The sequence below is a fragment of the Leptosomus discolor genome, chromosome 10 (assembly GCF_034619465.1).
Source record: "Leptosomus discolor isolate bLepDis1 chromosome 10, bLepDis1.hap2, whole genome shotgun sequence".
Taxonomy (NCBI): Eukaryota; Metazoa; Chordata; class Aves; order Leptosomiformes; family Leptosomidae; genus Leptosomus; species Leptosomus discolor.
The window spans coordinates 15,068,646-15,083,090 of record NC_141400.1 but is presented as its reverse complement, the minus strand read 5'-3'; the positions used below and the strand labels follow the sequence as shown (position 1 = coordinate 15,083,090).

General features: G+C 52.2%; 1 protein-coding gene across 4 annotated transcripts; it reads right to left on the bottom strand.

Moving 5' to 3' along the window:
* Positions 1-1,409: 1,409 nt before the first annotated feature.
* Positions 1,410-13,109, bottom strand: DCTN4 (dynactin subunit 4). Of its 4 annotated transcripts, XM_086470876.1 has the most exons (14): positions 12,963-13,109; positions 11,171-11,241; positions 10,561-10,739; positions 9,652-9,695; positions 8,784-8,891; positions 8,161-8,181; positions 7,167-7,240; positions 6,706-6,818; positions 5,248-5,357; positions 4,125-4,198; positions 3,644-3,698; positions 3,051-3,158; positions 2,559-2,656; positions 1,410-1,963 (listed from the first exon to the last, which is right to left on the bottom strand). In XM_086470876.1, exons 1-14 carry the CDS (start codon positions 13,095-13,097, stop codon positions 1,750-1,752), a joined length of 1,404 nt encoding a protein of 467 aa, XP_086327002.1. In that variant the 5' UTR covers positions 13,098-13,109; the 3' UTR covers positions 1,410-1,749. The 4 variants fall into 4 exon arrangements, with proteins under 4 accessions (XP_086327002.1, XP_086327000.1, XP_086327001.1 ...); XM_086470874.1 differs by lacking the exon at positions 8,161-8,181 and having other exon boundaries at positions 8,748-8,891; XM_086470875.1 differs by lacking the exon at positions 8,161-8,181.
* Between the last annotated feature and the right edge of the window lie 1,336 nt (positions 13,110-14,445).

The window sequence follows — 14,445 nt, the reverse complement described above, 5'->3', positions numbered from 1 at the left end:
TCAGACCGCTCAGAGTATCATAAATCAATGAACCTTTTTGTTTTCAGTGAGGAACGAGCAGCAGGCCGTGCAACCACCAGCCCAGCGCCAGGGGGCCACCCGGAAGGCTCTTTTCCATCTTGGCGTCACAGGCGCAGTGGCCATTTCGGCTACTGAAGAGGAGAAATCACGGCCAAAGGCTAAGTGCTTTGTTATCTGGACAGGTAAAGCCGCAGCAGGCGCTAGCACTAGACATGAACTACGAACTACAAGTCTTAAACTCATGCTGTACATCTGCATGTAACCTAGGTGAAGTTGTCAACGTGATGCCTCGCCACTTCCACCCCGGCTGCAGGGTCTAGGCTGTACGTCAGGCGCGTGGCCTCCCTCCCCCGGCACACCGAGGCAGGTTTCTTGCGCTACTGAGAGGGGTTTTGGGGTGCTGCATCACCACCGCCTCCTCCCGGAGAGCAGGCAGCCTCATCCCACCCACCTCCGCAGGGGATCGGCAGCTCCAGGACAGCAGAACCGTGGCACAAGCGCCTCGAGCCGCGGCCGGCTGGCGCGCAGGCCTGTCCCAGCACCGCAGAGCCCACCGGCAAGGTTTGCTTAACAAAGGCCGGTGTCTGCCCTGGGAACGCTCTGCAGGAAGAACGATCTCACCTGCTTGCACCACGCTGTGCAGTCATTGGTAATTCCGTACCCTGGATACGCTGCTCTTAATTACTGATTTTAGCTTGGACTACGGCCGAATTACACCCAGATACATTACGTCACGGTGCAGTGTATGCTAGATAACGTACAACCGTCCTTCCACTTTTATACCTCCCTCCCACCCACCCTAACTGGCAAAAGAGTATGAGCTCAAACAGCCTCCGTGGTTTTACGTATACCAGACCGAACCCAAACTCTCCGGGTTTCACACTCTGGTCGCTGCCCCTGCGAACCCACGTGAGGGGACGTGAAGACGGCCAGGCGGCCTCCCCGCAGCACCCCTGCCTCCGGTGAGAGCTGCAGTAGAATCCGGCTTCCCAGCTCGCATCATGCTGCTACATCCCACTGCAACCCAGCGGGCTGGGCGGCCGGTCAAATCGCCCAACCCTCCGGCACGACAGCCCCGCTTTGAGCCGGCAGGCAAACCGCTCCTGTCCTTTGTGAAAACAGACCTACCACCTCGGCTAAGCAAGCTGCGGCAGCCAGAGTGGTAGGGCTGTACGTCCCAGTCCCCCACAGCTGAGGTATGCTAAGAGGAAGCAGAAACCCAAAAGAAAGCATCGTGCTGCTGCCAACGGCTTGCCAATACGCAGCAGACACAGCCACCCCTTAAAAGGCTTGTTCGGGCAGGGTATGGGGCTGTGTGAAAAAGAAGCTGTTCACTATCGAGTACGTAACAGCAGGTTTGTGGGCTGACATGAAGAGAAAACAACATGTTGGTTTTTTTTTCCTGTTGTTAAACCCAAATTCAGCCAGGTGTAGCGCAAATCTGGGGAAAAGCGAGATCTTTCTGTGCCGAAGCACGTGCTGCAAGTGAAACTAGCCTGCGGCGGCACGGGGGAGCGGGGTGGTGGTCAGTGGGCACTACGACAAGAGGAGGGAGAACAAACCATCCCAAACCACGGCACCCTCAGCCGCCTCTCGGGGCCCGGCTGGGGCCCGTGGCACACAGCCACACATCACAAAGGACTTCTCGCAGAACGTTCCACCAGGGGCTCCCTTCCCTGGGACGGTCCATCCTGCGGCCAGCCGGCGCGGCGCGAGCGTCGGGAGCGTTCACGGGAGCACGGGGCCGAGGCTGAGCTCCACGTGGTGGGTGAGCCAGATGACCTCCGAGGGATGATCGCCCTCCTCGCTGGGCCGGATGGGAGCAGCGAGGTTTTTAAACTCGTGCTTCATCTTGAAACTCACGGTCACTTCGCCCTCTTCTTTCTGTGGGGTGACCTTGATGAAAACCCCGACCTTATTGGCTTTTCTGAAGGCAATAACGCTGCCAGGCAGAAAAGAAAAGAACGCTGGGTCAGCCAAGTCCTCAAACAATTGTTCCGAGAGATTGATTCTGACACCACATAAGAGGGGTGCTCAGTTTAGGGCCTGTGGGGTGAGTATGCCCTGCCAGAACAGCGGCCCTGGCTCGCAGCTTACTCCCCGCTGCTCTTTTTGCAGGGGGCCACAGCCCCTCCTGCCTCACGATCAGAACATGGGTGTCCCTCTGCTGGCACATCGTCAAACACCCTCCACTTTGAAGCCTGGAAGCAACTCTGTCACACGCCCTACTGTGGAGTTCCCACCACTACCACAAACCCTCTAAGGGAAGGATTACACAGAGAGAATTAGCACCTCCACCGATAACTCAACCGCTGTACCAGCACAGCTTGCCTCAAAGGGAACACACATCTCCTGAACAGTCCAAACCACAAGCAGAAAGACTTGCATTGCTCATCTCTGACCCCCCCCAAAAACCACCCCACCCAAGAAAACCTGAAAAAAACCCAACAAAACGTGCTGAAGACTGAGAGCGAGTTAACGGGTCGAAGTGCCAAGTTTTTAAGAGACAGGATCCCCACAGGATGGACAACACTCACTCAGGGTCATCCTGGAAGTCTTGAGGCTCTGCCAGCTCGTCGTATTCCGCTGCAGCATCTTTGCCAGCCAGAATAAGCTCCTTGGGAGGAACTGCCACCTGAAACAGAGGATGAAGAGAAGCCTTTCAGCACCAATCACTGCCTACACCGTGAGCAGCAGAGCCCTCCCCTCCTGAGGGCTGCTTTACCACGGTTTGAGAGGAAAGCGATCGATCCTTGGCTTTCCTCTGCTCCGGCACCACCTGGTTACCGCCCTGCCCGTGAAATCGTGCATTTCTCCCTTGGGTTCTGGATCTCAGTGAACCGACACATTTGAAAACACTTTATGAGCTGATGTGTACATTGGTGACAGTCATTTAAGCTCCAAGGAGGAAAATGCACCACAGGCAGCAGGGGCTGAAGGACATACGAACACTGTGACCTGTGGAAGGGTAAATGGGAGGGGAAAGCCTTGCAAGAGGCTCGGGCTCACGCAGCAGGAGGGTACAGTACCTTGGCAGTGCTGTTGATGTTGTCAGGGTCTCCCTCCTCGCACTCCAGCAGCGTGACATGTGTGATGTTTTCCACTGGATTGGTCAGAGTCAGGAGGACTTGGCTTTCCTGGGGAGAGCCAGGAACCACAGTTCAAGAAGCAATTATTTTAAAATTCATTACTGTTAGCACCTCCATCTTCTGCAACTGATCAACACCTCCAAAAATTGCATCAGGTACGCTCAAGGGGTGGATAGCGAACACCCCCAGTCCGTAAGAAAGGTGCCAACGCCATGCAGCACTCCTCCTCAATGTAAGAAACACACAAGTGTGGAATCTAGCCAAGTTCTCAGCTCCACACCTTTTATTCTTCAGGCACTGGCGTGTGCTTGTGATGCCAGACGTCACACTGCACGGTAACCTACTCATGCAGAGTGACAAGTACAAGCGTGTTATTCCAGCCACTCCCTTGAACCCTGCGCCCTCTCTAAAGGGAGTCAGCCAAGCCCCCAGGCAGCAATCATCACTCACATCATGCCATCTTCCCAAAAGATCCCAAATCCACACCTCCCGGCTGTGTCTCACCCCGACGTTTCTGGGAAAAAAGTACTGACCTTCATGTAGCGCAGGTTGGGAATAGACATGATCCTCACTTCAGGGATGTAGTTACTACAACAAGAACAAAGCAAAGGACCACGATGGACCATGTTGCTGTCTATTACCTACCTCTTGAAGCAGAGGGATGTCTTCACAGACATGCAGCTAACTTGTTCAATGCTATTAGATTTTAGCTTACATTAAACAGAAAAATGAAGTGCCCTTTGCTATACAAGCCTAATCCTACAAACTCCTGCTACCGTGTGGGGCCGGCACAGCTTGCAATGTCTTTTTCAAACTGCTGAAATCTTCAGCAAACTTTTTTTAGAAGATCAGGAAGCAAACCTAGTACAGAGAAACTGAAGGTATTAAAAAGATGATTACGCCACCCTAAGAGATGACACAATCGTACAAGAGGTCAAATCAAGAGTACAAAACAGAAGGATTAACTAAGCATGGACAGGCAGTTGTTCTCCCCAATCACCCTATCTTACTTACACAGCAACCAGCTGGATCTTGAATTTGATAGATGTTGGATTGAATTCTGGTTTGCTCAGGTTATGTTCACATTTCTAGAGACAAAGATATTTTAGTCAGCACACAAAGACAGTGCCCAGTCCTACGCCAAAGAATCAGAGCTGCAAGCACCATGCCGCTGGCCATGGCACTCACTACTGGCCTCTAGCACAGCACAGACAAAATCTGCCTTGGGGTGTGTGTAGCCATCGCTGTGTCAAGTTACTGATACTCTGAAAATGCCACAACCAGCAATATCAGTGCAGTCTCAGAAACGTGAGTTTGGAACCCAGCTTAAAAATACTTGGGACACTCACTGACTGCAGCAGGAAGAAGGCACAAATTAACTGTAAGCCCTTATGCTCCAGAATCCATTTAAAAAAACCAAAACCAACAAACAACAAACAGCTGGAACTCAAGACCGATCTCCTCATAGGCTACTCTTCAAATACAGGCTCAGCCTGACATTACTTATTTCTGAGAAAACATTCTGCGTTTGGAAAGCATTCTGCATCTTAAATACTTACAAGAATATTGCTCTGTTATCCTGGGGCTAGATAAATATCCCTGTTTCACTGAGAAACCAAACAGCTTTTTAAAGACCATAGTAAGCCAACAGCAGAACTTGGATTTAGTTCTTGCCTGTCTTCACTTCCCAGCTCTGCTTTTATCTTCTGAAATACCCTCTTTCTGCCTTCATTCTAAGGACATCTTCAGTATTGTGCACAGCCTCTCACTAATATTTTGTTTGCTGACTTGATTTTTGTCTGTAGTAATAGCTATTATAGCAATAGCAGCAATTTTTAAATTCTGACTGTACTGACAGCCTTCTCCAATTCCTTAGCTAGGCAGAGCACACAGACCCTTAGGCAAACCCACCTTTGTACCTTTATTCATCATAGCGTACCCCTTCACAATCTTCCATCATGGCAGAGATGCAACAGCCTCCCTCACCTCCTAGTGCTGTCACCAGTAATTTGCTTGAGACCTTTCAACCACCAGAAGTATCCGAGCCATTTCTTTCAAAAAGAACCACACAGCCCAGTTCCCCCAACCCACGTTCCGTGAGCCGACAACAAGCAGCGTTTTGTACTTCGTGACCCACCCGGCAGCGCAGCGAACGCTTGATCAGGAGGTGCTTGTGGCGCGGGTAGAGCTGGGAAGCGCAGATGGGCTGGAAGTCGGGCTGCAGCAGGCGCTGCCGCAGGGTCGTCACTGCAGGCACAACGGAAAGCACGACAAGTGAACGCCTCGCTCAGGCACTCCAACTCCACCTAGACCATACCTGGCCTAAGAGCAAGGGTGCTGCACACCGTGTGCAGGCCCGCCACGGTCTCTGAGGAGTTTAATTTCACTTGCACCCAATCATTCAGAAGCCACTGGCAAGTATCGCTGTCTCTAGCAGTGACTGAATGGGAAGAAGGTAAGGGCTGTATGAAGTGGTGCCCTGACTGGGCACGGGAACACGAGAGCTCCATCCGTGTCAGCCCAGGAAAAACAAGGGACCCCGGTCTCTACTTAAAGGTCAGCTGGGGTGGAAACAGAATTTTGTAATCATCTAGAAAATGAGCTCTTTCCCCCCAAGGGCAAACGAGTTTTCACAGCTTTGTTACCCTCACAGCTGGGTGCTGCACAAGTACAATATACAGCTTCTCAGCAAGGAGTTTGCATAACTCAGACTCACACACAGAGTTAGGGACTACATAGTTCCTGAGGCAAGCAGCTCCCAGCAGCCAAACTTCCCATGGGTTTCTCCCAAAAAACAGGCTCCTTTCTTTTCCCAGTGTCTAAGAGGCAGTGAGCCACCTGGCAGCCTTTCCCTCACTGCAGGGAACCACGGAAGTTGTCTTCTTTACCGGCATCATACTCTCACAATGCTGACAGTCTCAAGAGAAAAGGAGACCAAGATGATTGACCCCTTTCCATAAACCTTTTGTGAATTAATTAATACTGAGAGACTTTGTAGGCCTGCAGGGCTACTGAGAACATCTGTCCTACATAAAGCCACCTCAGCAGAAAGTCCACACTGCTTCCCGTACCTGCTGTTTTATCCCGTTCGCTCCCAAGTTCCACTGACCAATTTACAGTATTTGCTGAGTAAATCACGAGCCAGGTAAATACCGGGCAAGCGTACACAAACTTTACCAAGCTGATGTCAAAGTAACGCACAATTGTTACTTAAACAGGTCAGGTTTGGTTCAAACTCCCCAGCAGCTCAGCTACTTCCTTCTTTCCTGCTATCATTTGAAAAAGGACACCAGCTCTTTTCTCCATCCAGAAGTTGACACTTCACACTTCATATGCAGAGAAATCAAGATCAGCAAGAAAATCAAACAATAGTTACAAGGCTTGATGTATTTGGCTCTGAGCTCTCCATGTCCAGCATGAAGCGGAGGCTGAATTCAAGGTTACCATTTACAAAGTCACAAATTTCCCGCCATTTTAATCCCAGCATAAAAATTACTAAAATCTCAGGCCATTAAGAACCCCAAGGACAAGTTTCCAGGCACTGCCCTTGTTATAAAACGTAAGGGTAAACAGTGACAGAAAACAAAGGTGCTACCTTCTGTCAGATTGATCGGTCTTGTGTAGTAATCCTCAGGAAGAGGTTCCACTTCTTCCACTGCATCGGCTGGCTCAATCTTGATCTCCTTCTGGTCCTCTCCTTCTTTCAGGCTAAAGGGAAGTGAGGAACAACTTGGTCATAAAATACAGCACGCACACCCTGACAGACAGCAGCAGCAGCAAGTGCCTTATAACACAGAAGGCAGAAGGAGCTGAGATTGCAAGACAGCGGTAACACACAAGGACGTGAGCAGCCACTTGTTTCGACTGGGAGAGAGCAAAATATCCAGAGCTGCTGCACAGAGGTGCCCGAGGATTTGACATCTAACGCTTCAAAGAAGAAAGCTCCTTCCTCCGCTATCTGCTAACATGTTCATCATCTTGCTGAAGTTGCTTTCTTGCTCTCTTGACTACATCTCCTACCCTCTCCACAAAGGCAACCCCAACCCTGAGACTCACGAGAGTCCAGCGAGGGCGCTGATCGGTGCTCCGGGCCTCTGGCGTTGAAGCCTGGTTCCAAGGCCGTATTTGTCCTACAAGGGAAAAGCAAGGGTCAGCTTCGGGTCTGCTCCCTGCCAGGACAAAGAGACCTGCCACAAACTCACCCTTTGAGCTGCATGACAAGCATAGGGAGACAAGCAAAGGAAAGCAAAAAGGGAAAGGTATTCAATGACTTTTTTTTCTGCTCAACCTGTTAGTAAGGAGAAGACAATTCCCACCATGCTGCAGACAGGGAGAGACAGAGGTATGTGGCTACCGCTAATAAGCTTTTGCTCATTCCTAAAACCACCAGCCTGCACTACTGACACGTTTTCCCTTGATCTCCTCTTCAGAGCAACTGCATGTCAAGCAGTGCAGAACAAGAGCTCTCAACTGCCAAAAGAACTGAGTCGATGTAGGTATCCGTCTGAAACTCTCTGCAGCGCTACTAGAAGCAGCTGGAAGGCTCAGCCTCTTACAAGTCTCATTCCCTACAGGTCTCTGTCACCAGGCACCACGAGTTGGCAGGAACAGCTGAGCCACTCCTCAGCTCTCTCCAGCTGAACTGTACACAGGGTGCTTGGAGGCAGAAATCTTCCTTCTGGGCAGGACTGACAACCTGCATTCTCACCAAACGAGAAATCTGAGCATCAGCCTACCCTGGTGACGTTTCAAGGACCAGAAGATTAATGTTAGCGCCATTTGCCGCAGGCAGACAGCTGTGCCTCAGCCAAGCTTGGTGAAGGACTGCTTTTCAAGTGTACATTACTTACCCAAAGACACTGCCCTGTTTGTAAACTAACAAAAAAATGTATTTTTTGGTAACAAACATTATGCTCTAACTAGTTAGGTTTCACGTGCCTTTGTTCGAGGCACATCCAAGTCAGAGGCCCCGAGGCAAGGTGAAGAGTAGGATCAGTTACTCCCCTACCATGAGAGCTTTAACACCAGCAGAAACTGTGAAAAGACTTACCACTACGTGTATAGTGTGTTGCTGTGGAGAGCCCCCAAAATAGCAGCAGGTAGCAACGGAGACAAAAAATGCAGCCATAAGACACAAGCAAGGGCACAGAGCAAGCACAGTTAATTGAGAAGTAGCAAGCATATGCAGTCACCCAGCTAAACAAAGTAAGCATTTACCTGCCAGTTACAGTAAACCAGTCATTCAGGCCACAACCAAGTCATAAGGTTAATTCCAGTTGAGACTTCAGGCAGAGAAGTGCCAGACAATCCTGATCTAACTGTTACTGAGCTGCGGTACGCGACTGTCCTGAGAAAGAGCTACCACTGGCACCGCGACTGCAGTTGCACTGCATTTCACTGCTGGAATACAAATTCCTTTGCATGGCAAGCGTAAACCCTTCTGGCATTATCAGGGAGGACTATCAGAGAGAGAGGCAATGTCATACACACAATAACGGGTGTAAAACTACCTGTTCCTAAAGAAACCCACGTGCCCTAGCATGTTTTCTTCACGTTGCTCTCCATTAGAAAGAAGCTGAGCAGCCCTACTGTGCTACCGACTAGCTGATCTTTCAAGCTAAGCCTGCTGTGCATCACTCTTCCTGCTCTGACAGCACCGTGCTCCCAGCTCACCGAAAAGGCCAGGGGCATGTAGTTTCGGCGTCGCACCAGCTTCTTCCGGTCCCGCTCGATCTTCTCTTTCTGAGCCAACTGCTGGTAGTACTCAACCAGTTTGTTAATCTGGAGGGATGAAAAGGAACAGATACCAGTGAATGGGGAGCAAATGCCAGACCAGGTGCAGCATCTGTTTGTGAACAAGGGTTCCTACTACTTGTTTCACTCTCTCCCTAGCACTAGCTGTATTTGGAGGACATACATTGAAGAGCCCTGCGTGCCTTAACCCCCACACTGCGGGTGACACGGTGACCCTCCTTGGGGAGCGGTGGCTATCGGAGAGCGGTGTCCGATTCTCACTTTGCAGTTAGGCAACTGAGACCTTGTTCATGCATTTGCCCTGACTGGACAGAGTAGTGCCACGTGGCCAAAACCGAGCAATTTGGATTAGTGGAGCAACAGCATCTCTTCTCCCCCCGAGGCTGATCACATTTAGTGCAGAGCCCTGACTGGTGACAGGGAAGGGTAGTGAAGGTGCAGTTCTGTTTTCCAGATCCTAGACACACTCTTGGTTGGAAAACAGCACTTTTTTCACATACATACGCAGCATATTCATTGATGTTGTTTTAACAGCACTATTAGATATGATGTTTGCAAATGAGTTTCTTCTGAAAACGAGATTTTATACTGCGACATCCACGGGAGAGCCTTTAAGAGGCCTTCCTTCCATTGAATTCAGTCAAGGTGCAGATTAGGAACTGGAACTGGTATCTGAAGGATTATATAGATGCAGAAAAAGTGATTGAGAGGGCCTGGCACCTCTAACAGCTCTTTCTAGCTGACGCGTCTCAGCCTAAGCACGGCCTTCCCCTTCCCCTTCACTCACCCTCTGCGTGTGAGGATTCTCCGGCTCCTGCCAGCCACCACTAGCTGCATGAGACAGAGAAAAAACAAAGTCCTCAAGAGAAGATTCCCAGACGCCACACAGAAATCACATCTAACACCCGACTATCTCGGTTTTACTTATGAAACAGGTCTTTCCCAATTTTTGCCACACTTACCATTGCAATTAACTTTAAGTTCACGCCTGCACAAGTACACCCCTCTGAAAACTTTTCACAGGCAGGTGAGGGCTGAAGGCGCTTCACCAGCTTTTATACTGTGTTTTTAAACAACTGCTGTTTGAGAGATACTCAGGACCGCACCCAGGAGTCACTTTAGCAGCTCCCAGCCTTCAGTCACACCAGCACTGGAAGTCAGAGGATGTGCTTGGTCTACTCAGCCCCATTTCTGGAGCCAAACAGGTATTTTCTGCGTGTCTTACGCACCAAGAAACAGATGAAAGCTTTGATCCAGTGCTGTTGTGAAGAGAAGAACCAAGTACAATCACTGACTAGCAACTCTGGCATAAGCCTAAGTGAACATGAGTGACAGAAAATAAATTAGATGTTTATGCTGTCAGACTGAGCGGCTTCAGAGTCTCTGAAGGTACACAAACAAGACCTCGATGGTGGGAAGAGCGCACCCACTACAAAAGCCCCTCGTTTGACAGCTTTCTCACTAGTCAGGTATTACGAGCATGGAAGTGGGTCACACGTTCCACTAACTCATCTCAGCTGTTCAGAGGAAACTTCAGCAACAAACCATTTTCCTGTGAATCTCCAGCTGTGACTCAAAACCTAGACAGATATTACGTCTATCATATGGCCAGAAACTAATCTGATTATCTGTCACCTTCAAAGCACGTATCGAGCTCCTGCTGTGACTCAGTTTTCTGTCTTGGACTGTCACTTACCGACAGACTTGTCTGCCATGCCCACATCCCGGGAAGTCCAGCGGCAAAACCCACAGGCCAAGTAATAGGCTTTCTTCATGGTGGTCTTGGCTGGGTCGTCAGGGAGCGGAGCGGGAATGCTCGTGGCCCGGGTGGAAAGGGTGTGCATGCAGCAGGGGCAGTCAAAGCAGTTAGCACACCTGAGAAGAGGAAGGCTGGTAAGACAGCGCTCTGACCAGGGTCCCATGCCGAGGAAAACACTCTCAACCAGCAAATCAAGATGAAACCAACAGATTTTCATCTTATGCAGCAGCATTAGGGAAAAAGGGCAACACAGCCACCAGTGGGAACAGGAGGGGTTCAGAGCTAACATAAGAATGGCAACAGTGAGAAAAACTGGGTGATACTAAAAAATCCTTTGCATTATGAAAGCAGGTCATCAAACAAACTAAAACATGAAGAGCACGTGATACATCATGGAACGACATTTATTTCCCAAAAGAGACTAAAAGGTAACAAGAAGCAATGCAATTTTTGAAGAGAGTTTCAGATACACACAGTTTGGTGTTGATTAAGGAAGGAACTGTTTAAAATAGTGAGTCTTGATGAAAAAAAGCCAAAGCAACCTTACCTATTCTTTTTCAGCTTGGCTTCAGCTGAAGGCATGTTTTCCAGGCAGCTGGGGCAGTAGTGAGAGTCCACCTGATGAACAAGACAGTCACGTCACACGTCCTGGCACGCATTTGTCTAGACAGCGTGCTGACAGCAGCCTGCAACTCTGCCGCACGATTTAACAAGGCTTTGTGTCTGGCAACAGACAGGTGAAGTCAGGGAAGACTCTAGACATTTTTGGGTATCTGAAATCTCAGTCCATCTCAGACAGATTTTGATCTTCAATAACGTAAGTCAGAAGGTTTCTTAAGTCAGAATAGAGTAAGCTACTCTGCCTAGTGAATGGCAAAAGGTCAACTGGGTGTTGAGCTTTTGCAGTTGCCAGAATTTCATTTTTCAGCTTGAACAACAGCTTTTAACATGCTGTTTTCCATTTGTATCTAAATTTATTCTGCTCTTGTAGTTACACTGGTCAGATATACACACACTTCAGAAAACGCTTTGTATCTGTCTGCTGTCACAAACTAATTTTGTCAATTAAAACAATGGCAGCAAGAAAGGGGTCCTCCCTTGAAGAGGAAAACAAATCAATTATTAAACATGGAAATGCACAACGACTGCACTTCTCACACTATAGCAAATTCATCATGGATGCAGCCTGCTGACAAATCTATCTTCTACTCTCTCAAGGCTTTAACATTTCTGAAAAGACACGTCTTTTTGAGATCTGGGTTGCACGGTCATTCTTTTATTAAAGCTTTTCTACCATAATTTCTTAGTTCACCCAGACTTCCACAAAATCAATCTTACCGATTTTATTATGACAACTTGTGAAGTCACACGAGCAGCCCCAGGATCCGGGCTTGCCTGTGTTCAGCTCTGCACCAAAGCAGTGCTCCTGGCAGGCCCCCACGCCCCAACAGACCATCACTCCAGCCTGACAAGGCTCCAGCCACTCCTGGACAAAGCACAAACCCTCCACGGCAGAAATCCTACTGTATAACGTGGGGGGAAAGCCTGTCCAGGCAGAAATAAACTCACACCGAACGCTCTCCACCCTGACTCCGTTCTCAAAACGGGCACGATGCTCTCAGGCCCCAGCCTTGCCAGGAGCGTGGCGTTTGTTACTCTGCTGCTGCGAACGCCACCGCATTCAGCAAATCCCGGCAAGCCCTAGGAGCCGCCCGAGAGCAGCTCTTCCCTCCGTGAGACAGCACCAGCCCAAGCCCGGGAACGGTGCGGGCGCTCCCGGCCCTGCTCGGTCTTCACCCCAAGGCCAGGCCCCAGGGCGGGGTGTGGGTCGGTGGGTGTCCCTGTCCCTCCCCGGCCGGGCCCGACGGGGATGTGTGTGGGAGGGGGGCCTTGTCCCCACCGGCCAGGCCACATGGGGGGAGGGGGGTGGGGGTGGGGGGGTGTCCCTGCTGCGCCGGCCGGGCCCCACGGAGGGGCCGCTCCCACCCGGCCGGGCCCCATGATGGGGGAACACAGCCCCTACGAGGAGAAGCCGTCTCGCGCGGCAGCCCCCACCCCTGGTGCTGCGCGCCTCAGCCAATCACAGCCCGAACTCCGCCGACGGACAAGGCGTACAGCCAATCCAACGCAAGGCACCGCCCCTTCCCTCATCCGCTGCCAATCACCCCGCTCATGAAAGCACCAGGATCCACCCCTTAGCCGCGCCACCAACCAATAGCAAGGCAGACAGCGAGTGAGCGGCAGAAAAGCCACCCAATCGGCGCGCGCAGAGAGGGCAACCGCCCCGCCCCGTCCCACCCACCCGTGCTGCGGGCGCGGCGCGGCCGGGCTGCCGTTACCTCGTGGGAGACGCACTCGAGGGAGCGGAGCTCGCTGCAGTACCGGCAGAAGTACAGCTGCGACAGCGGCGCCCGCATCTCCTTCTCGCCGCGCACCAGGTACAGCACCCGCTCCGACTGCAGCAGCGACGCCATCTTGGCAGAGGGGCGGCCGCTGCGCCGCCGCCGTCAGACGTCACCGCGCCGCCCCGCCCCGCCCACGTGACCCCTGCGGGGAGGGGCCCGGCGGCTGCGGCGAGTCATGGCCGACGGTCGCCTGCGGGCACCGGGCAGCGATCGCTCCCGGGCAGCGCCGGGAGGGCTGTGGCCGGTGTGTGCGGCTGAGCTGCGTGCCCGGGCGGGAGCGGGGCTGGGGCCGGCGGCGGGGCCCTGGCTCAGCCGCTTGTGTCCCTGCGCTGCTCCGCGCGGGGAGGTGGAGCTGCTGGGGGAGCGGGGCCGGGGCCGCCTGCCTGGCCGCTGCACACCCCCGGGGCCGTCGGTAACAGGTTCTCCTGTGCTCTTCCCGTTTCTCCGAGCCTTCGCTCCCGCTTGCTTCGCGGTCCACGTTCCCCTCGGGTCCCACAAGGTGCCACACTTCAGACCCCGAAGGTGGTTTCTCTTTCAGGCTCACGGTCACCGAGACAGGATCATGACAAAAACACACGTCATGGGTTCAGCAGAAAAGCGTGAGGTCTCGATGCTGTGCCGTGTGTCCAGACGGCAGGGTTTGTATCAGCAAACTGCCTCCGGTTTGCTCCTCGGCACACCACCCAAGTGTCCCTCACCATCACGGCCTGGCCTGCGGTGTCACTCCCCCGTCCTCACCCCAATATGCCAGTCCCCACGTCAGCCCCTGGCCTCTGCCCACCACTTGCCCGTGTGGCTCCAGAGGAAACCCCTGCCCACGAGGATCTGCTGCCACTTGCGACAGAAACTCCACCTTTATCCAACAGCAGCAGCTGGAGGGGCACACGCTGTTGGGAAGGCAGGGAGGAGGCTGCCTGCGGGCTGCCTGGGCAGGAGCAGGGAGCTGCATGCCTGGGAAGTGCCCAGAGGACGTGGTAGTGGTTTCTGCCACTGGAAATCCGGTGTTTTTTCCTGGGAAGGATGAGGATGAACAGTGCAGTGTGTGGGTCCTACTGCGGGTGACACCTGGCTTGTCTCCCAGCAGGAAAATCGGAGCATCCCACCTTGCTTCCCAGGGCTGGCCAGGAATAGCTGCTCCTGGCTTTGCCCTTCAGCATTGCCGAGGGAGCGGAATGTTCCCTGGGCAGCAGAAATGCCGTTCCCAGCCGTCGGGCTGAGGTCTGCAGCTTCCCCGGAGATGCTCCCTGCCTGTGTGCCTGTAAATCAACCCTGCCCCAAAGCCCTGGGGAGTGCTGGCTGGGGCCTCGCTGCTGGGGTTTTATGGAAGCTCTCGGTGCTTTGGCTTTTCCCTCTTGCCCAGGGCCTCAGAGGCGAGTGGGGGCATGTGAGCGCTGCTGGTGGTGAGGCAGGAGTGGAA

Bases quoted from the DNA above. Each gene is read 5' to 3' on its own strand.
- DCTN4 (XM_086470874.1), bottom strand. From the start codon at position 13,097: ATGGCGTCGCTGCTGCAGTCGGAGCGGGTGCTGTACCTGGTGCGCGGC. The intron at 11,242-12,962 runs GTAACGGCAGCC...CTTGTTCATCAG, and splicing joins TCGAGTGCGTCTCCCACGAG to GTGGACTCTCACTACTGCCC. The intron at 2,657-3,050 runs GTACTGTACCCT...CCTCTGTTTCAG, and splicing joins ACATCAACAGCACTGCCAAG to GTGGCAGTTCCTCCCAAGGA.